General features: G+C 42.9%; 1 protein-coding gene and 2 non-coding genes across 9 annotated transcripts in view; 1 reads left to right on the top strand and 2 right to left on the bottom strand.

The window, feature by feature from the left end:
* Positions 1-22,138, bottom strand: part of LOC103231163 (AP-3 complex subunit sigma-2) — an 84,112-nt gene that overhangs the window by 50,623 nt on the left and 11,351 nt on the right. For 4 of the 7 annotated variants that reach the window (XM_007990384.3, XM_037987691.2, XM_007990383.3 and 1 more), the window contains exons 6-7: positions 8,578-8,669; positions 8,049-8,160 (exon numbers count right to left, since the gene is read on the bottom strand). In XM_007990384.3, coding sequence (XP_007988575.3) covers positions 8,049-8,160; positions 8,578-8,669 — 204 coding nt within the window. Of the gene's footprint in view, positions 1-8,048; positions 8,161-8,577; positions 8,670-13,130; positions 13,283-17,217; positions 21,872-22,138 lie in introns of those variants that run through there. The other 3 variants (XM_037987692.2, XM_007990386.3, XM_007990385.3) reach the window with 3 other exon arrangements.
* LOC119620415 (U6 spliceosomal RNA) lies at positions 6,059-6,165 on the bottom strand. Its single transcript, XR_005236942.1, has one exon. It is a non-coding gene; the product is annotated as a U6 spliceosomal RNA (small nuclear RNA).
* LOC119620429 (U7 small nuclear RNA) lies at positions 17,274-17,335 on the top strand. The gene has a single exon (XR_005236952.1). It is a non-coding gene; the product is annotated as a U7 small nuclear RNA (small nuclear RNA).

Below are 22,138 nucleotides of genomic sequence, written 5' to 3'. Positions count from 1 at the left end.
AAATGATAAAAGTCATCAGTCATTTGAAGAGCTGAAGTGAAGGAACCTAGATGAGAGTATTCCAGGGGACAGAACAAGTACAAAGGCCTGGAGGCAAAAATGTACTTGTGTTTGAAGAACAGCAAGAAGGCCAGAGCACAGTGAAGATGAGAGTGTATCCGGTGAGGGGAGAGAGAGGCAAAGGAGCCAGACCATGCTGGGCCTTACAGGCTGTAATAGGGGGCCTGAGTTTTACTCTAAACTTAATACAGTATACAACATTAGAGTTTCTTCAACAAGGGGAGGTAAAAATGGATTATTTACACTTAATAGGTTAGACAATAATTAGTTTGAAAAAAATAAGTTTTAAAATAAACTCAAAATACACAGAGATTTACTTATTTGTTGATAAGGCAAACCATTGTTTTATCTGCTAACAAAGAAAAAAAAATGCTGTCAATTATAATTGTAAGATGTCACCCACTATAACACACATCCAGATTTTAGAGTTATTAAAGTGTGATAAAATGTGCACCTTAGAATATATAAAATATGATATTATAAGTCAGGATCTAGACTTCACTGGACAAGTGGTTCAATTATATTACAGAAGGCTGACATGGAAAATAAAATTATAAACTCACATATGGAAAAAGCATGATTAATAAAAATTCAAATATGTGAGGTACCTCTATCTCTGAGTAGAAATTTAAAATGATACACTTCAGTACTAGAGTTACAAGGAAACAAACTTATATAGTACTGGAGGCATTATAAATTAACATACTCTTCATTTTTTTTTTTTTTTTTTTTTTTTTTTAGATATATCACCCAGGCTGGAGCGCAATGGCACAATCTCAGCTTACTGCAACCTCCACCTCCTAGGTTCAAGCAATTCTCCTGCCTCAGCCCCTCGAGTAGCTGGGATTACAGGCGCATGCCACCACGCCCGGCTAATTTTTTGTATTTTTAGTAGAGACGGGGTTTCACCATGTTAGCCAGGCTGGTCTTGAACTCCTGACCTCAGGTGATCTGCCCGCCTCGGCCTCCCAAAGTGCTGGGATTACAGGTGTGAGCTACCGTGCCTGGCTAACATACTCTTTCTAAATATCTATCTAGCAATATGCATTATGATTAGAAATATTAATTCCCTTTGACCCAGGTATTCTGTTTTTAGCAGGGTATAAATAGGCATAAGAGTTTGCATAAAGACTTACAGTAGTTTTATTCATATTAATTTTAAAAAAAAAGGAAAGTATCCAGTGTCTGTTATCCTAGGTGCTCTGCTACCTGAATCAGCTGAGAACACGCAATTTACACCCCCGTTCTGCTTTGACCTTTTTTTTTTTTTTTTTTTTCTTTTGAGACAGAGTTTCGCTCTTGTTGCCTAGGCCAGAGTACAATCTCAGCCCACCGCAACCCTCACCTCCCAGGTTCAAGAGTTTCTCCTACCTCAGCCTCCCAAGTAGCTAGGATTACAGGCACGTGTCATCACACCTGGCTAATTTTTTGTATTTTTAATAGAGATGGGGTTTCTCCATGTTGGCTAGGCTGGTCTCAAATTCCTGACCTCAAGTGATCTGCCCACCTCGGCCTCCCAAAGGGCTGGGATTACAGGCGTGATGCACTGCGCTTGGCCAAAAGCTACTAATTTCCATATGTTAAACTTGTATTCAGTCACCTTACAGAACTCTATTATTAGTTCCAGTTGTTTCCAACTGATTTCGATTTTCTAATCAATTCATCTGTAACTATTATATATTCTGAAACCTAGTAAAGCAAATCTCCCATCACTGTCCTTTTTCCCTAGAATATACTTTTGCATTTCTTGGCCACTCCTTTTCCCTGATATATTTTGCCTTTACCGAGTTCTACAAACTCTCCTGATGGAATTATACTTGGTTTTCCATTTGATGTGTTGCTCACCACCTTTGGGACTACTGTCATCTTTGCTTGACTCTTTCCAACAAGGGGAGAGTTTGTAACTCCATTTGTTCCAACTATTCCTTTGTTTTTCCTTTAAGATTTTATAATTTTATTGGAATCAATGTCAAGTATTCCATATCAAGTTCATTCCCAAGCACTAACTATCCTTTATTACTACCGTAAATGAGACTTCTTTAATTATGAATTTTCTAGCTGTTTTCTCAGAAACAGGAAATTTAATTTTGTTGGCTTTATCTCATATTCTGTCATTTTGCTGATATAATTTCCTTACTTATAATTTTTAAAAAAGATTTTCTATGTCCATAATCCAGCCACCTTACATGATAACTTATCTCTCTGTCTTTCTTTACTATGTCATTCTTCATTTGTTTTTGTATCACTACGAATGTTTGTTAAAATTAGAGTAAACAATAAAAGATATTCCTTTTTTTTTGAGACAGAGTCTCGCTCTGTCACTCAAGCTGGAGTGTAGTGGCGTGAATATGGCTCATTGAAACCTCAACCTCTTGGGCTCAAGAAGTCCTCCTGCTTTAGCCACATGAGTAGCTGGGACCACAGGGGCACACCAGCTGATTTTTTATAGGGACTAGGTAGGTCTCACTATGGTGCCCAGGCTGGTCTTGAACTTCTGAGCTCAAGTGATCCTCCTGCCTCAGGCTCCCAAAGGGTTGGGATTATAGGTATGAGCCACTGCACCTGGATGAAACACTCAACAAGAGTATTCACAAATGCCTACAGATTTTACCCTGAGATAACAGTGGCTCTGGTTTCTTGGCTCTTGGTTTTGAAACTAAAATTGATTGCTTCAGGGAAAGTAAACTAAGTGACGAGGGGAAAGGGGAAGGAGGATATTTTTCACCATACAGGTTGAACACTCGAAATCCAAAACACTACAAAATCCAAAATTTTGTGTGCCAACATGATGCTCAAAGGAAATGCTCACTGGGCATTTCAGGTTTTGGACTTTCAGATTTAGGATAAGTATAATGCAAATATCCCCAAATGTGAAAAAGTCCAAAATCCAAAACACTTCTGGTCCCAAGCAGTTCAAAGGGATATTCAACCTGTATACTCATAGTGTGTCTCTGAATTCTGAACCACATAACTATATTCATTTCTTCAGAAAGTAAACAATAAATGTGTACTTTTAATCAAAAATGCTTCTTATTCCAGTTTAAGAGCGTACTTAATATAATTTGGATAATCACTCCTCTCAGAAACTACTAATTTTTATTATATTAGTTTTTCTTACTGCTATAATAGACTATTAATTTTTCTTTTTCTTTTTTTTCTTTCTTTTTTTTTTTTTGAGACGGAGTCTCGCTCTGTCGCCCAGGCTGGAGTGCAGTGGCCGGATCTCAGCTCACTGCAAGCTCTGCCTCCCGGGGTTACACCATTCTCCTACCTCAGCCTCCCGAGTAGCTGGGACTATAGGCGCCCGCTACCTCGCTTGGCTAGTCTTTTTGTATTTTTTAGTAGAGACGGGGTTTCACTGTGTTAGCCAGGATGGTCTCAATCTTCTGACCTTGTGATCTGCCCGTCTCGGCCTCCCAAAGTGCTGGGATTACAGGCTTGAGCCACCGTGTCCGGCCAACTATTAATTTTTCTTTGTTACACTGACTTGCATTCTTGGGAATAAATACTATTTGGACACAATGTATAATTCTTCTATTTAATAGTATGCAGTTTTCCTGCTAAAGAAATAATTTTAGGGCTAGAAAAGAATATCTAGTATCTTTGTAGATTTTTAAAAAAAACAACACCCAACACACAGAAGAGACAAAATGCAAAACAAACAAAAACCCTTAAGGCCAATAAAGCCTAGATGATTTGTTTAAGGGCACATTGCTTGTTAATGGGAGAGTCAAAAAGGAAAAAGAAGTCAGGTTTCACAATCCCTTGGTTCAACTGATTGTTGGCTAAGATTTTAGTTAGTATGTAATTTTATACCAATACTAACAAGCAATATTTGACAAACATCTTCCCCTTTTTTTTGTTTTTTGAGACATAGTCTCACTCTGTCACCCAGGCTGGAGTGCAGTGGCGCAATCTCACCTCACTGTAACCTCCGCCTCCCAGGCTCAAGTGATTCTTCTGCCTCAGTCTCCCATGTAGCTGGGACTACAGGCACAGGCCACCACACCCAGCTAATTTTGTTTGTATTTTTAGTAGAGACAGAGTTTCACCACATTGGCCAGGCTGGTCTCAAATTCCCGACCTCGTGATCCTCCCGCCTTGGCCTCCCAAAGTGCTGGGATCACAGGCGTGAACCACTGTGCACGGCCCATCTTGCTTTTTAGAGTCAGGTTTTTGGATGATAACCAATTTATTCCATGAAATACGCTTAGGTAGTAGGATTCCTTGTTCTAAGTTTGAAAAAATAACTGAATGCAACATACAGGTTTTAATGTACTTCAACTTTAAAAAATTCTACTGTGACCCCATTAGGGAGTCAGTTCTTTTTTTGTTTTGTTTTGTTTTTTAACATCTATTATTTTATCCTAATATTATTTCAGTGCTTTTATGTTGACCTCATTTGGGCAGTTTTTTGTTTTCATATTTTTTGAGATAAGAGTCTTGCCCTGTTGCTCAGGCTGGAGTGCAATGGTGTGATCTCAGCTCACTGCAACCTCTGCCTCCCAGGTTCAATTGATTCTCATGCCTCAGCTACCCAAGTAGCCAAGCAGCTGGGATTACAGGCATGTGCCACCATGTGCAGCTAATTTTTCTATTTTTAGTAGAGACGAAGTTTCACCATGTTGGTCAGGCTGGTCTCAAACTCCTGGCCTCAAGTGATCCACCCTCCTTGGTCTCCCAAAGTGCTGGGATTATAGGCACGTGCCACTGCGCCAGGCCAGTGCAGTTATTTTTTGTAGTCAGCTATTTCAGATATATTGGTAGTATAACTATGTATATATCATCCCTTTAAAACAATGTTTTCTATTTCTATCTTCTTTATATCAATTAGGCCAACTATTTATTAATTTTTATTGTCTTTTCAAAGATCAGCTGGGTCCAGTGGTTCACACCTGTAATCCCAGCAATTTGGGAGGCCAAAGTGGGAAGACTGCCTAAGCTGAGATGTCTGAGACCAGCCTGGAAAACATGGTGAGACTTCATCTCTAAAAAATTCAAAAAATTAGCCAGATGTGGTGATGCATGCCTGTAGGCCCCATTACTCAGGAGGCTGAGGTAGGAGGATGGGTTGAGCCTGGGAGATGGAGGCTGCAGTGAGCTGTGATCATACCACTGCACTCCAGTTTAAGAGCAAGACCTCGTCTCAAAAAAAAACAAAAACAAAGATTAAACTTTTTAGTTCCTATTATTTTTACATTTTACTTATCTGATCTTACCAAATCCAACGTACACTAAATATTTAATAAATGTCTATTAAATTATAAAGTTAGAGGCCGGGCACAGTGGTTCACACCTGTAATCCCAGCACTTTGGGAGGCCAAGGCAGGCAGATCACAAGGTCAGGAGATCAAGACCATCTTGGCCAACATGGTAAAACCCTGTCTCTACCAAAACTGCAAAAATTAGCTGGGTGTGTGTCTATAATCCCAGCTACTCGAGAGGCTGAGTGAGGCAGAAGAATTGCTTGAAGCAGAGAGTCGGAGGTCGCGGTGAGCTGAGATCGTGCCACTGCACTCCAGCCTGGCAACAGAACGAGACTCTGTCTCAAAAATAAATAAATAAATAAATAATTTTTTTTTTTTTTTTTTGAGACGGAGTCTCGCTCTGTTGCCCAGGCTGGAGTGCAGAGGCCAGATCTCAGCTCACTGCAAGCTCCGCCTCCTGGGTTTACGCCATTCTCCTGCCTCAGCCTCCCAAGTAGCTGGGACTACAGGCGCCCGCCACCTCGCCCGGCTAATTTTTTGTATTTTTTTTTTAGTAGAGACAGGGTTTCACCGTGTTAGCCAGGATGGTCTCGATCTCCCGACCTCGTGATCCGCCCATCTCGGCCTCCCAAAGTGCTGGGATTACAGGCTTGAGCCACTGCGCCCGGCCAATAATTTTTAAAAAATTATAAAACTGGTCTTTTTGTATTGTTAATATAAATCTCCAAGGTCCATTTTCTCTAACTGTGGCCCAATTTTTTTTTCTCTTTTAAAAAATTTTCCTTATTTTTTATAATATGGAATGCTTCACCAATTTGCATGTCATCCTTACACAGTGGCAATGCTAATCTTTTCTGCATTGGTCCACTTTTAGAATATATGCTGCTGAATGAAGCAAGCACTCTATCCCAATTTCTAAAATACATTATCACTATATTTCCTTAATTTTCAAATAAACTCATATTATGTACACATTTCTATAGCCTGCTACATACAGTTAACAGTAGTATAAAGCACATTCTCACATTTGAATTCTACAACCTAATATCACTTTTCAGATGGTAGATTCATGACTCAAACCCAGATTTCCTGATGCTAGATCTTGAGCTTTTTTTCTTTTTTTGAGACAGGGTCTCACTCTGTTACCCAGGCTGGAGCGCAGAGGTGCGATCTTGGCTCATTGCAACCTCTGCCTCCTGGGTTCAAGCGATTCTCCCACCTCAACCTCCCAAGTAGCTGGGAGTACAGGCACATGCCACCAGGCCCAGCTAATTTTTTGTATTTTTAGTAGAGACAGGGTTTCATCATGTTGACCACGTTGGTCTCAAATTCCTGGCCTCAAGTGATCCACGCACCTCAGCCTCCCAAAGTGCTGGGATTACAGGTGTGAGCCACTGCGCCTCACCTTGAGCTCCTTCTATTATGCTGACTCTCAATGTCCAATCTGACTCAAGTTTTAAGAAAGTATTTAAAAATTATCTCCAAGATGCATCTGTTTTAGATGGGTTCATCTTTATGTATACTTTTATGTATAAGTGAATACAATGTATGAAATTTTTAATTATCTTACAAAACTATATATTCAAAATTTCAATTTATTTGTTCCAAGATATGTTTAGCTTTTAAACTTTTATCTTAAGAAAACAAATTTTGTTGTAAGCATTTATTTATTTATTATTTACTTATTTATTTATTTTGAGACAGAGTGTCACTCTGTAGCCCAGGCTGGAGTGCAGTGGCGCGATCTCAGCTCACTGCAAGCTCCACCTCCCAGGTTCATGCCATTCTCCTGCCTCAGCCTCCCGAAGCTGGGACTACAGGCGCCCGCCATGATGCCCGGCAAATTTTTGGTATTTTTAGTAGAGACGGGGTTTCACCGTGTTAGCCAGGATGGTCTCAATCTCCTGACCTCGTGATCTGACTGCCTTGGCCTCCTAAAGTGCTGGGATTACAGGTGTGAGCCACCATGCCCGGCCTATTTATTTTTAATTTATTGTTGTTTTGAGACGGAGTCTCACTCTGTTGCCCAGGCTGGAGTACAGTGGCACGATCTCGGCTCACTGCAACCTCCACATCCCAGGTTCAAACGATTCTCCTGCTTCAGCCACCTGAGTAGCTGGGACTACAGGTGCACACCACCATGCCTGCATAATTTTTGTATTTTTAGTATAGATAGGCTTTCACCATATTGGCAGGTTGGTCTCAAACTCCTGACCTCAACTGATCCGCCTGCCTTGGCCTCCCAAAGTGCTGGGATTATAGGCATGAGCTACCATACCTGGCTTGTTGTTGTAAGCATTTAAAATTTACATTTCATAGCTATAGAATTTTCTTTTCCACAATTGTTGTTACTTAAGTTTTCAATGTAGCATCTATTTGAGTGTTTTCTACCTATGGGCTTATTCAAGTACTTAAAAGAAGCTCATCTAGAATCTCACATATAAAATGATGAAATTATGCTAAATGAATAGTTCCCAAGCTAGGGTCCCTACACATCTCAGTTTTCATGAAGGTAATAAAAACAATCTGAAAGCAGATTGTGGGCCACCATGTCCGGCCAAAAGTATAAGTTTGTAAATGAAAACCAAGGGCAGTGCAAGGGCTAGATAGAAACCAATAAATCTACAAGTGCTGAGGGTTTCTCAGGAGCTCTCCCAGAGCACCACCTGGTGGACGTCTGGCAACTTTTACCAGTATCAATAAGGAGATGGACACAAGGTTACTCAAAAATCCCGTGGAAACTCTCTAAAGTTGCTGCCATCATTAGCTGACTACACATACCTGGATGAGGTCCAAGATTCCAAGTTCACTCTCTGACGAATCCACACAAAATACAAAGTAGAGGGTAGCATAGTGTCGGTAGATCAGTTTGTAGTCAGAGCCACCAATCAAACTGCAGAAGATGGGAAACATTTAAATGCCCACAGCTTAATTAAACACATCAAAAAGGAACCTTGTGCCAAAGAATGAGAAAGGGCCTACTGGAAAGGAGAAGGCCAGACGCTAGAAGCAGGCCATTCTAACTAGGTGAATGGCAACCAAGTTTGGCAGAGGTACCTAAAGCCACCTTACCTCACCTTTTCTCCTGCCTATCCTCCCAGGGACCGATCATCTAAATGAGCGATATCAGAAGCACAGTAATTGAACTGCGCCCCCAGAGAGAATTGTGTCTCTCCCTGAGCAGATCATGGTGAGACCAGTTAAAGTTGCATCAAGTATCCACCTGACACTTGAGTACTGCCAGAAGATGCAATAATGAAGGGCACTCACAAGTGGATATATGGGGAGAAAAATGAAGCTGACAGTTTACCTTCCACCCTCCAAGAAGTTACAGATGTTGTCATCCCGCTTGAGGACTAAATGGAAAGTCTCTCGAACAATCTGCTGTTGAATTTCTTCTGGCTATGAAACAAAAAGATAAGTGAATCAGTGGGCAGGCCTGAAAAACTACATCCCATCCATGGGGATGGACAAGGGAAGAAGTGTTTCTAAGCTGGGAACATCTAAACATTTAGTACTTGTTTCTAGAAATGATAAAAATGATGATGAAAAAATAAGAGTGAATCTATGAAAAATGGGTGACAAGGCTCTGATACAGGAATTAAGATAAGGTATATTTACCTAAATATCTAAGTCACTAACCATTACTGTCCTATAGGTAAGCTGATATTTAAACAAGAAAAGGAACATTGATAAACTCTCATACAAAGTCAGAGAATAACTAGAAGGCCTGATCCTGAAATATTTTGTCTTCCCCTGGAAAACATCTGTGACAAGTATATAATAAATCTCAACAGGTCTAACATTTTAAGAAGGTCAAGATGTGGGCCAAGTACGGTGGCTCACGCCTGAAATCCAAGCACTTTGGGAGGCCGAGGGGAGTGGATTACAAGGTCAGGAGTTCGAGACCAGCCTGACCAACATGGAGAAACCCCATCTCTACTAAAAATACAAAATTAGCCGGGCGTGGTGGCACATGCCTGTAATCCCAGCTACTTGGGAGGCTGAGGCAGGATAATTGCTTGAACCCAGGAAACAGAGGTTACAGTGAGCTGAGATCACGCCACTGCACTCCAGCCTGAGCGACAGAGTGAGACTCCATCTCAAAAAAAAAAAAAAAAAGAAAGAAGGTTAAGGTCAAGAAGTAATCATGTAAATGTTTTAAAAAGTTGTATTGGCAAATACAGCTGCCATCTTTTGTACTGGTAATATAGATACTACATATAAGATGCTGTGTTACTCATCAACAAAGTATTATTGAGAAAAATAGATCACAGATTAAAATTTTGAACAGAGAGCTACAAATAAAATGTTTTATTATTTTTTTTTTAGACTGAGTCGTGTTCTGTTGCCCAGGCAGTGGTGCAATTACAGCTCATTGCAACCTCCAACCCCGGGTTTAAGCGATTCTCCTGCCTCAGCCTCCCCAGTGGCTGAGATTACAGGCATGTGCCACCATGCCCCGCTAATTTTTGTATTTATAGTAGAGATGGGGTTTCACCATGTTGGTCAGGCTGATCTTGAACTACTAACCTCATAGTGATCCACATGCCTTGGCCTCCCAAAGTGCTGGGATTACAGGCGTGAGCCACCATGTCTGGCCTTATTTTTTCACTTACTACGTGCATAAGAAAGCTCAACTCTGATGAAATCACTTTGATAACTCACCTTTGATTTCTAATTATACATATGAGTTTCAGAAGAAGTATGGTTAAAAAGGGTAACGAGAGGGAGAAACCAGCAATTAAGACAGAAAATAATTTAAAGCTCTAGACCATTGCTTCTCAAATCTTAATTTGCAATGAATCCACTGTGAATGTTGTTAAAATACAGATTCGGATTTAGCAGGTATAGGTTAAATCCTGAGATGCAAGTCTAGTAAGCACCCAGGCAATACCATTTCTGCTGGTCTGGGGACCACACTTTGAGTAACAAAGCATAAGAAAACCTTAAATTGGACTTGCCCCAAGAGTTAGAAAATAGGTTCAAGTAATTTTAATCCCTTTTTTTCTACAGCCCTGAATTTAGCTTTGAAAGGGTTAGTTATTGAAAAGAAACAGAGAGGGGAAAAAACAGGGAAAATGTAATTGTGGGGAAACTACTTTGACTCACATGGGTATGGAATGGCTCACAGTATTTACTGAATGAATGAAAACTTGCTAATCATTGGTCACTACAAATTTGAGTAAATCAATCACTATTTTCCTCATTTCCATTTAAAGAACAAAGCTCACAGATGACAGGATGCTGTAAGGAACTAATTCTATATACTGCAAAATACGAAACATGCTAAACATCAGCACTTTTTAAAACTGAAAACACATCTTTTGAACTAAAGCCTTTTATCTGACTCTGGGGGAAGTGGCAGCAGTGGGAAATGGTATGAAATGATGAGGCTACCTAATTTCTAGTTCAGTAAAAAGGTAAACTACCAATTGCTTACATGCCTCAGGGATTTTAATAACCCCTCATATCATTTTAGTACTCTGTAGTTTTCAAGGTACTTTCATCTATGAGCTCATGAGGTCTTATAAAAATCCTATGATCTCCAAAGATACATGAATGGTCAATAAGCACATGAAAAGATGCTCAACATCATTAGTCATTTTGGAAATTAAAATCAAAACCACAATGAGCCAGGTGCGGTGGCTCACACCTGTAATCCCAGCACTTTGGGAGGCCAAGACGGGCAGACTACTTGAGGTCAGCAGTTCAAGACCAGCCTGGCCAAGATAGCAAAACCCCATCTCTACTAAAAATACAAAAATTAGCCAGGCATGGTGGCGGGCACCTGTAATCCCAGCTACTTAGGAGGCTGAGGCAGGAGAATCACTTGAACCCGGGAAGCAGAGGTTGCAGTGAGCCAAGATCACGCCACTGCAGCCTGGGAGACAGAGCGAGACTCAGTCTCGGGGGAAAAAAAAAGCCACAATGAGATACCACTTTATACCCACTAAAATGTCTTTAATCAAAAAAATAATAATAAATAACGAATGGCAGGGATGTGAAGAAACTGGAATCCTTATACATTGCTGATGGAAATGTAAAATGGTGCAGCCACTTGGAAAGTTTGTCAAATAGTTTGCAGTTTCTCACAATGTTCACCATAGTTACCATATGATCCAGCAATTCTACTCCTAGGTATATGACCAAGAGAAATGAAGTCATAAGTCCACATAAAAACTTACACAAGAATGTTCATAGCAGCATTAGTTAGAAGAGCCAAAAAGTAGAAACATCAGCTTATAAACAGACAATCAAAATATGGCATACCCATATAATGCAATACTATTCAGCAATAAAAGAAATGAAGATCAGATACATGCTACAACATGGATGAATCTTGAAAACATTATACTACATGAAACATGGCAGACACAAAAAAACCCACTTATTTATGATTTCATTTATATGCAACGGAATAGGCAAATTCCATCTGCCACTCTGGAGTAGGCAAATTCCATCTGCCACTCTGGAATAGTCAAATTCCATTTGCCATTCTAGAACAGGCGAATTTAGAGGGAAAGAGACTCTCTAGGGCTGGGACAGTCATGGAGAAATAGGCAATGAGTGCTAATGGGCAGAGGTTTCTTTTTGGGGTGATGAAAATGATCTAAAATTGATTGTGGTGATGGTTGTGCAGCTTCTGTGAACGTGCTAAAAAACACTGAACTGTCCCGTTTAAATAGGTAAACTGGGGCCAGACACAGTGGCTCATGCCTGTAATCCCAGCACTTTGGGAGGCTGAGTCCGGTGGATTGCTTGAGCCCAGGAGTTCAAGACCAGCCTGGGCAACATAGAAAGACTCCATCTCTATAATTAAATAACGTAAAATAAATAAGTAAATAGTATGGCATGTTAGTTTTATCTCAATAACCCTGTTAGAAAAAAACTAGCGGGGAATCTGTATACACACAAATGCAAATACAAATAGTTATGTTGAATACTCATATTTTTACCTCGATGTAATCTACTTAATTAAATGTAATCTAGCTTTAAAAATCTTATGAAGGAGTAAAATTAGTTTTTCATTTCTAATTGACAAAAGACAGAATAAAAGTCTGAAAAGGGTTTATTAACTTGTCAATAGACGCAAGAGTAGAAAAGGTGGAGCTGAAGCCGGGATACGTTTTCTGACTCTTTCCCCTCTTCAGTTTCACCAGTACCCCAATTATGTAACATTTTGAAACCCCGCCATGAAGAAATAAAATATTGGAAGACAGGAAGCAAATACTGATGTTTATGTGTTTGCAAAGGAACGTGTTGGGAAAATTCAAATTTACGTAATCACTTATTGAGCCCTTATGCAGCAGCATTTATAATTTCTCGTCATGTTTCCACTTTTAAACTAAAATTTTCTTCAACCCTACAGAGTGAAGGGTATCTAGTCTCTGGAAAGTCCCAGCCAACACTGAAGCAAAGTAATTCCAAATAAAGAACTTTTCCAGACCCTTTGGCTATAACAAAAACTTTCAGAAACTTAATATTTCTTCCTCATGAAACTGTGGTCAACCACCAAAAAGATGACAGAACGTGACTTCAATCATTCAAGTTCTCAACGAGGCACAATCCCCACTGTCGCTTCTCTCTCGTTCCCAGAGACCCAAGGGAAAATGTCACAAAATGGCACAGAAATGCCAGGATCCAGAAAAGGGTCAGAAAGAGCGGGGGCAGTAGGGCGGGAGACAAAATGCCTGGCACCGGCCTGCGCCCAGGTTAAGTGCTTAAGAAGGGTGAGGGTCATGCACGGTGCAGGAGCCCCAGGTGACCAAGGAGCGGTGCCCCCGGGCGCCCAGAGGCCAAAGAGGAGGGAAGAGATAGTGGGCACCCTCAACGGGCGTGGTGAAGCCGGGCCGCACTCACGAAACGCTGGTAGAAGCGGACTAGCCGCGGCTTTCCATGGTTGTTGAAAACCAGAATCGCCTGAATCATCTTTGCCGGCCACGGTTCTCTCAGCACCGGCTACTCCCAGAAATCGCCTCCTTCCGCCACAACACAGCCACTTCCGGTTGGTGCGCTGCTGAGAGCGGCACTCGGAAACTTGGCCCCGGCACCCAGGAGCCCTAGCACCCAAGGGCCCGGCCTCTTTGACGCCCTGGAGAAGGCGGCGGGGTCCCCTGCGGACTGCAGGTGCGGGTGCCCAGGAGCGTGGTCAGCTCGACCAGCGTCGGTTGGCCGGTCAGGATGCGAATCCGGATCTATGTCCCTCGCCAAGACCCACAGCTGGCCCCAGAAGCCGAAACTTGACCACCAGCCGGGTTGCCAACACAGAGAGGCGGCGCGAGCTTGCCTTTCTCAGCGTCCGCTCCAAAACCTGTACTCCCGCCTTCCCTTTAGCGCTCGCAGAACGTTCCGCGGAGTGGAGACGCCGGTCATTCGGCCGTTCCTTGGTTAAGGAACGTTTCGTTCATTTTTATTTTTCAGTATCACAATGCTGCAGTGAATTACGTAGCTGTCTCTCCGTGCATATGGGCTGTTCCTCCATGGTAGACGGTGAATGGTGGAATTAAAGGATTTTTAGTGCATTTCCTTTAAAATCCCAAATCAATCAAGTTCTTATTTTTGTTTGTTCTTTTAATGACCCAGTGCGGGTAAGGTGGAGCACGTTCGTATACTGCAGATGGAGCAGCGGATACAGCTGCAAATCGATCCAGAGGACTCTTTGGCAATATGGATCAGAAGCCTTTAAAATATATAACAGTCCAGGCCCGGGGGCTCACGCCTGTAATCCCAGCACTTTGGGAGGCTGAGGCGGGTGGCTCACTTGAGGTCAGCAGTTCGAGACCAGCCTGGCCAACATGGTGAAACCCCGCCTCTACTAAATTACAAAAATTAGCCGGGTGTGGTGGCGCGCGCCTGTAGTCCCAGATGTTTGGGACTCAGATACCCAGATACTTAGTCCCGGGACTGAGGCAGGAGAATGGCTTGAACCCGGAAGGCGGAGGTTGCAGTGAGCCGAGACTGCGCCACTGCACTCCAGCCTGGGCGACAGAGCGAGACTCTGTCTCCAAAAAAAAAAACTCTCTATATATATATAAAATATATATATATTTAACATTAGACTCAGCGTTTCCAGCTCTTGAATTTATAATAAAATGATTGTGGATGTGTGAAAAGATTTAGCCTCAGGAACATACATTTCTGCCAGAGTTTCTTTAGAACAGTAAAAAAAAAAAAAAAAAAGAAAAAAATATATATCTCAGCAGTGTTATTACAGGGGAAAATGGGAAAAAAATTATTACAAAAATGAGAAATTGGTTAAGTGCATTGTTTTACATGAATATGAGAAATATTAAATAGCTAATAAAAATCATGCTGGGATTTATGATACAGAAGTGTTCATGATATCTGTTAAGCCAAAAGATCACACGAAGTATGCACAGGGACAACCCACTTTGCACAAGATTGGCGGCAAATACACCAAAATATGAATAATGTATCTGATGGAATGGCGGAGTCAGGGTGTTTGATTTGTACAGGCCCCTGGAACCACACTGCCCTGATTCAAAGCATGGTTCTACGGACTGCCTGGGCACCCTGGGCAAGTTTCTTCATCTGTAGAAAAGGTGTAATATCAGTTTCCTAAACTGGAAAATGAGTCTACTGACTGCAGACGGTTGTTATAAACACAAAAGGAGTTATTATAATATTTGTAAGCACTTGGAACAGTGCATGGCACATAACTGAGTACCACATAAGTGATTTTAAAACATCTTTGGGTGGTAGGATTATCAAGTTTTCCTTTTATTCCTTCAAAGAAATATGTACTACTTTTGCAGCCAGAGTTTTGGGGTTTGCTTGTTTGTTTTTTCAGAGACAGGGTCTTACCCAGATTGGAGTGCAGTGGCACAGTCATACCTCACTGTAACCTCAAACTGCTGGCCTCAGGCAATCCTCCAGCCTCAGCCTCCCAAACCCCCACAATGCCTGGTCCAGCGTTTTTTTGTTTTTTGTTTTTGTTTTTTTTTTTTGAGATGGAGTCTCTGTTGCCCAGGCTGGAGTGCAGTGGCACGATCTTGGCTCACTGCAACCTCCGTCTCCCGGGTTCAAACAATTATCCTGCTTCAGCCTCCCCAGTAGCTGAGATTACAGGCGCATGCCACCATGCCCAGCAAATTTTTGTATTTTTAGTAGAGATGGGGTTTCACCACACTGGCCAGGCTGCTCTCAAACTCCTGACCTCAAGTGATTCACCCATCTCAGTGTCCCGAAGTGCTGGGATTACAGGCGTGAGCCACTGCACTTGGCATGGCCCAGTTTTTAAATAAATAAAAACCCAAAGTCAGTTGCACTGAAACTTGACAAAAATGTTTAAAATGTTGAGGAAAAATATCAAAGAAAATTCTGAAACAGAATTATGAAGAAGAACTAGCTCTGCCAACTATTAAAACCTACTTTGATGGTTCAAATTGTAATTATAGGAAGACTAACTGAAATACTATAAATAATTTAGGCACAAAATAATTTTAATATGTGATGTAGGAGTGGGAAGGAATTCAGTAAATACTATTAGGATAAACTGGTTAGCAATTTGAAAATAAGTAGTTAAGTATAAAACCAGTTAATAACCTAAATAGAAGAAAATGAAATTGAATAATATCGAAAAATCTGCATTAGCTTAGAAGCAATAAAAATCACAAAACATCAACAGATATATAAAGATTTTTTTATGAAAAGAATTATTTAATGGAAAAATCATTAAAATATGGCAAATGGTTACATTTAAAATACGAATAACTCTGATAAAGAGGTATCACTCCCCATCTCCCCAGTAGATAAATGGACAAAAAAACTGAATAACAAAGGGAGAAATACAGCTAGGAAAAGGAAAAAATGTTTAAGCTCACTATAAGTGGGGGGAAAGGCAAATTAAAATATATTAAAATAGGCCGGGTGCGGTGGCTCACGCCTGTAATCCCAGCACATTGGGAGGCTGAGGCGGGTGGATCACGAGGTCAGGAAATCGAGACCAACCTATCTAACATGGTGAAAACCTGTCTTTACTAAAAACACAAAAAAATTAGCCGGGCGCGGTGGTGGGTGCCTGTAGTCCCAGCTAATCGGGAGGCTGAGGCAGGAGAAAGGTGTGAACCTGGGAGACGGAGGTTGCAGTGAGCCGAGATCGCATCACTGCACTCCAGCCTGGGTGACAGAGTGAGACTCCAGCTCAAAAAAAAAAAACAACTATATATATATGTATGTGTGTGTGTGTGTGTGTATATATATAATTTTCACCTTCTCCAAAATCATTTTTAAAATGTTTTCATACCCAATTCTGACAAGGGCAGCATAAAAATGGTTCTCCCCTACATTGCTGGTGAAATTATGGTTTAGAACAACTCTTTTGGGAAGCAATTTGGCAATATAACAAGAACTTTACGAAAGATTTCTAGATTCTCAGTAATATGACTCCTGGGAATCTGCTCCTAAAGAAATAACCCAAAAATATAGTTAGAGGTGGGGAATTAAGGGAACTATATAATTTTCAACATTTTTGGAAACAATCTTGTTAGCCACACAGGGATCAATTTAAATATCCAAAAGTTGGACCATGACGGAACTATCCAGTGGTAGCAATCTTAAAAATAATGGTTGCAGGTGGGCATGGTGGCTCATGCCTGTAATCCCGGCACTTTGGGAGGCTGAGGCGGGAGGATCGCTTGAGGTCAGGAGTTCAAGAAAAGCCTGGCTAACATGGTGAAACCCCGTCTCTACTAAAAACACAAAAAACTAGCCGGGCGTGGTGGTGTGTGCCTGTAATCCCAGCTACTAGGGAGGCTGAGGCAGCAGAATAGCTTGAACCTGGGAGGCAGAGGTTGCAGTGAGCCAAGATGGCGCCATTGCACTCCAGCTTGGGCAACAAGAGTGAAACTCCATCTCAAAAAAAAGAAGAAAGAAAAATGGTTACAAAGACTATGTAGCAATATGGAAAGTGATTATGTAACATTAATCGAAAAAGTAATACCAAATTTTATGTGTGGGTATAGTGTTACAACAACTACGTACAAGTATTACAGATGTTTTAGAATTTGTCTAGCAGGTTTTCCAGTTTGTACCAGAAAACCCCTATGCAAGTTTACAGAAACCAAAACTATGTACACAAATTACATGCTAAAAAACCCAAACACTAAAAATTATGAACATGACTGAGTGAAACTATGAGTTTTTTTTCCCCTTTAAATATATTTCCTAAGTGCATTGCTATTTATGGAGATTAGTTTAGTCCCTCAAAAATTCTTCCTATATCGTTCGGGCATAGTGGCTCATGCCTGTAATCCCAGCACTTTGGGAGGCCGAGGAGCGTGGATCACCTGAGGTCAGGAGTTCAAGACCAGCCTACCCAACATGGTAAAATCCCATCTCCACTAAAAATACAAAATTAGGTGGGTGGTGTGGTGGCACATGCCTATAATCCCAGCTACTTGGGATTACAGTAATACTCCTGCTGAGGCAAGAGGATCTCTTGAACCCGGGAGGTAGAGGTTGCAGTGAGCCGAGACAGTCATTGCACTCCAGCCTGGGCAACAAGAATGAAATTCCATCTCAAAAAAAAAAAAAAAAAAAAAAAAAAAAATTTCCCATATGAATGAAGCTCAGAGGATTTTCTTGGTTCTGTCTGAAGATACAAAATAACTGTCAATTTCCATCATTAGGCCCATGGTGAAAGGCAAGCTGGACACTGGTGGAAGAAAAGAAATTCAGATGGATAGAGGAAAGGGACCTCCCAATAAGAAAAGAGTCCAGGCGGCTGGGTGCGGTGGCTCACGCCTGTAATCCCAGCACTTTGGGAGGCCGAGGCGGGCGGATAACAAGGTCAGGAGATCGAGACCATGGTGAAACCCCGTCTCTACTAAAAAATAGAAAAAAAATTAGCCGGGCGCAGTGGCGGGCGCCTGTAGTCCCAGCTACTCGGGAGGCTGAGGTAGGAGAATGGCGTGAACCCGGGAGGCGGAGCTTGCAATGAGCCGAGATTGCGCCACTGCACTCCAGCCTGGGCAACAGAGCGAGACTCCGTCTCAAAAAAAAAAAAAAAAAAAAAAAAAAAAAAAAAAGAAAAGAGTCCAGGCAAGGCGATGGAAGCGGAAGAGTGGCCTGCTCCAGAAACAGCCAGCCCCTCCATGGGACCAACACAGCCCTTCCCAAACTGTTTCTCAGAGCAGCTGTCCCATGAAATGCTCCTCACAAAAACGGGTTCTATGACCAAAGAAATGTGGGAAATACTTAATCATACCCTGTCCTGAAGAGTTACAGTAAATGTTAGTATAGTAAAAGCTCTGGGAAATCCTACAGAAATGTTTGAGTTTAACATTACGTTTGTCCCAACAAATTAGATCATAGAAACACCACCGCTTTTTGTTTCTAGCCCTATTAACAACCTGTGGAATATCCCTCGAGCTGGTCTGAAGGGATCGCCGCAGAGCTCTTAAGGAGGAAGCGAGCCAAGAACGGAGGGTTGTTACGTTGTGATGAGCTCTGAGTTGTATTAAGGAATTTGAACTTTTCATCTGGGGAGTAATAGGAGCCAGTCTAGCTTCTGAAAGCTGCCCCTGCCAGCCACATGGGGGCCCCTGAAAGCAAGGTTTCAGCCCTGCCATATTTGCTCAGCTCCCCACAAGTGTATCTAGGAAGGCTCCTGCCCTGGCTGGGCCTGCCCTAATGCCTGAGCCAGTCCTGACCAGGGCAGGAGGTGCAGCAAAATCAGGGGCTTTGGCCTCACCATCTGCCCATGCAGCCTTTGAGCCACAGCAGCTTCCCATCTTCTCCCTTCCTAGCCCCTAGCCCTAGGGAATAGGGTTTTGCATCAGTTTCCCTACCTGCTGAGCCTGGGACCCTATTCTTTCTTTCTTTTTTTCCCTTTTTTGAGGCAGAGTCTCACTCTGTCACCCAGCTCACTGCAACCTCTACCTGCCGGGTTCAAGAAATTCTCATGCCTCAGCCTCCCAAGGCATTGGAACTACAGGCACGTGCCACCATGCCCGGCTACTTTTTGTATTTTTTAGTAGAGATGGAGTTTCACTGTGTTGGTCAGGCTGCTTTCGAACTCCTGACCTCAAGTGATCTGCTCACCTCAGCCTTCCAAAGTGCTGAGATTACAGGCGTGAGCTACTGCACCCGACCCTGGGGCCCTGTTCTTATCATCAGCCCACTTGGTTTTCCCATCCCTAGGGAGCTGGTTTCAGTTCTCTATACTTCTTAGCCACAGGCTGGGCTCCTCCTAAACAGCAGGTCACCCAGAACCATAACATCACTACTTGTGCACCATAGCACTGCCACTCACCCAGAATCTGGGCATCATTCTTGACCCCTTCGTCTCCCCCCAGGTCCTGTTGATTTTGCCCCCTGAATGCCCCTCAAACCATTCTCTTCTTGTCATCTCCCCTGCCACTGCTATAGCCCAAACCCTCTAGCCTCTCACCCAGGCAACTGCAGCAGTCTCCTAAAGGAGCTCCTCGCCTCCAGTTGCTCTGTAGTCAAGTGACCTTTGAAACACAGATCAGATCTCACTCTTCATGGTATCACTGGCTTCCAGGATGTTAAGGATAAAGTCCCCAAATGCGTGAGGATGCCATGCCCAATCTCCAGCTTCATTTCAAACACCAGCCCCCGTTCTCTGAGCTCCAGACACAGTGACCTTTCCCTTTCTGAAGCCCCTCCAAGACACCCCACCTTTTTTGTTGCTTTAGGACCTCTCCTATTGACATACTGGGCCTCCTTGTTTGGAATGGTGACCTGTCCATATAAGTTTGCCATACCCTTTGGGCACAGTGCTTTAGACAGCAGGATGTCTAAAGACACTGGGTGACTCTACCCCCAGTCAGTGTCCCCAGCTATCCTTCTGCTCAACCACCTCCCTGGCCACCCCCATGGTTGAGGTCCCAGCATGGCCTGCCTGTGAGAAAGTCCCATTCAGACACAGAACACCAGTGAAGTGGCTACCACGTCTTCTGGCCCCGTTTCCAAGACCTTTCTTAAAAGTAAGGAAGCAGGGGACAGTGGAAGGAACATAAGGTTTGCTTTTGACAGCTCTGGGTTTGAATCCTGATTCTGCTACTCATTAGCTGTGTGACTCTGGGCAGGTTGCTTAACCTCTCTGAGACCCTTTTCCTGCTCTGTAATATGAATAGTCCAGTAGTTAAGAATGTGGGCTTTGAAATCTGGGTGCTTGGGTGTAAATTCCTCTTGCCACTGTATACTATCCTAGAGCTCTGAGCTTTAGTCTCATGAAAAAATGGCATAATCAGTACCTCATGGACTGTTGTGACAAGTAAGATATCGCAAGTGCTTAGCACAAGTATGAGTAATTATTATCATGGAAATCATCCAGCATTGTGTTTGACACATTAGGGGCACTCCATAATTATTAGTTCACCACCACCCTCTCTTTTCCCAAGTCAAGCAAGATCCACATGCCAAAGTCCTGATGACATGGAGACTTGAACTCCAGGTCTCTTCACAGATCTGGGTGTGGGTATACTACCCAAAAAGGCAATGTTCACGACCCAAGATAAATGGCTTCCTTCTCATAGGAACATTGCTCAGCTGAAAGGCTGTTTACACCTGACAATAACCCAGTAAGGGTGGAGGAATTCCTTTCTGAAGATGTACTCATTCATAAAAAGTCCTCCAGGTATAAAACAACAACAAAAAAGGTATTCTTAAAACTGTAGCCTGGCAGAGTGAGTCTGAGAGATGCAGACCAGCCAGCCACACCTAGGAACACTGTTGGCCTCTCTGGGAACGCTGTTGGCCTCTCTGGGAATGCTGTTGGCCTCTCTGGGAATGCTGTTGGCCTCTCTGGGAACGCTGTTGGCCTCTCTGGGAATGCCATCTACCAGGAAAGCAGCCAGGGATGTCAGATGACAGGAACCCCCGAGGTGGCATGGGATCAATGGGGGAATAAAGACCTGGCAACTCGGGAGGTGGGGGGAAGGTACAGGGGACACGGAGGCTTGAAGCAGGATAGTAGAGGCTACAACACGGAGTGCTAAGGAGGGGGCGGGTGGGGAAGGAAAGCAGGAAACAATGAGAACAGAGGAAGAGCCCCGCTAACTTCTCTCAGCTGCTCTGCATTTAGACAAGGGATATTCCCCATTCTGCACCAATACCAGGTCCACTTACTCTCGGGCTGCCCTAGGGTCTCTCCCACCACCTGCCTCCAAAAACCAGGCTGCTATCCAGGGCGAGGGTCAACATGAGGCCGGGTGTGGTGGCTCACACCTGTAATCCCAACACCTTGGGAGGTGGAGGTGGGTGGATCGCTTGAGTCCAGGAGCTTGAGACCAGCCTCGGCAGCACGGTGAGACCTCCATCTCTAATTTTTTTTTTAAAGGGTCATCATGTAATGTCTAGGAAGGCTAGACTCACATGCAGGGAGGGGCCCTCCGTGAGCCACAGCATGGGGCCCCACCACCAACACATTGGCCATGGGTTTGGTTTTAGCAGAGCTTGTTCAAAGAGTATTCCAAGGTGGCTGTGGGGAAGAACCCGGTAAGACTTGGCTGACTGTTCTCTCCGGCTCCAGAGTAGAAGCTCATGGAAGAAATTCTCAACAATGCTACAGAAGGTGCTGGTGCCCCCAGAGGCAGCCACATCCCTCAGTCATCCTGGAGAAATCCAAGGGGTAAAGAGATATAGAGAGAGCACATGTCATAAACGTCGCTGCAAGTTATCAGACAAACAAGGGTTCAATCGCGTGGTACCTGCGGGGCCCATGAGTGCTTGCCTGAGCCTCCCCTCATTAGAGCTGGTCTGGCAGCTCCAACAGCTCTTGGACTGTTTTTCAGTCCAAGACTTGCTTTATGAAGACAAAAAGGAATTCAGACACTCTCATCCGCGTGCCCTTGCTTTCTCTGGCAAAAATCATCTCCATC

The sequence above is a fragment of the Chlorocebus sabaeus genome, chromosome 29 (assembly GCF_047675955.1).
Source record: "Chlorocebus sabaeus isolate Y175 chromosome 29, mChlSab1.0.hap1, whole genome shotgun sequence".
Lineage (NCBI taxonomy): Eukaryota > Metazoa > Chordata > Mammalia > Primates > Cercopithecidae > Chlorocebus > Chlorocebus sabaeus.
This window is presented reverse-complemented; position numbering and strand designations above follow the sequence as displayed.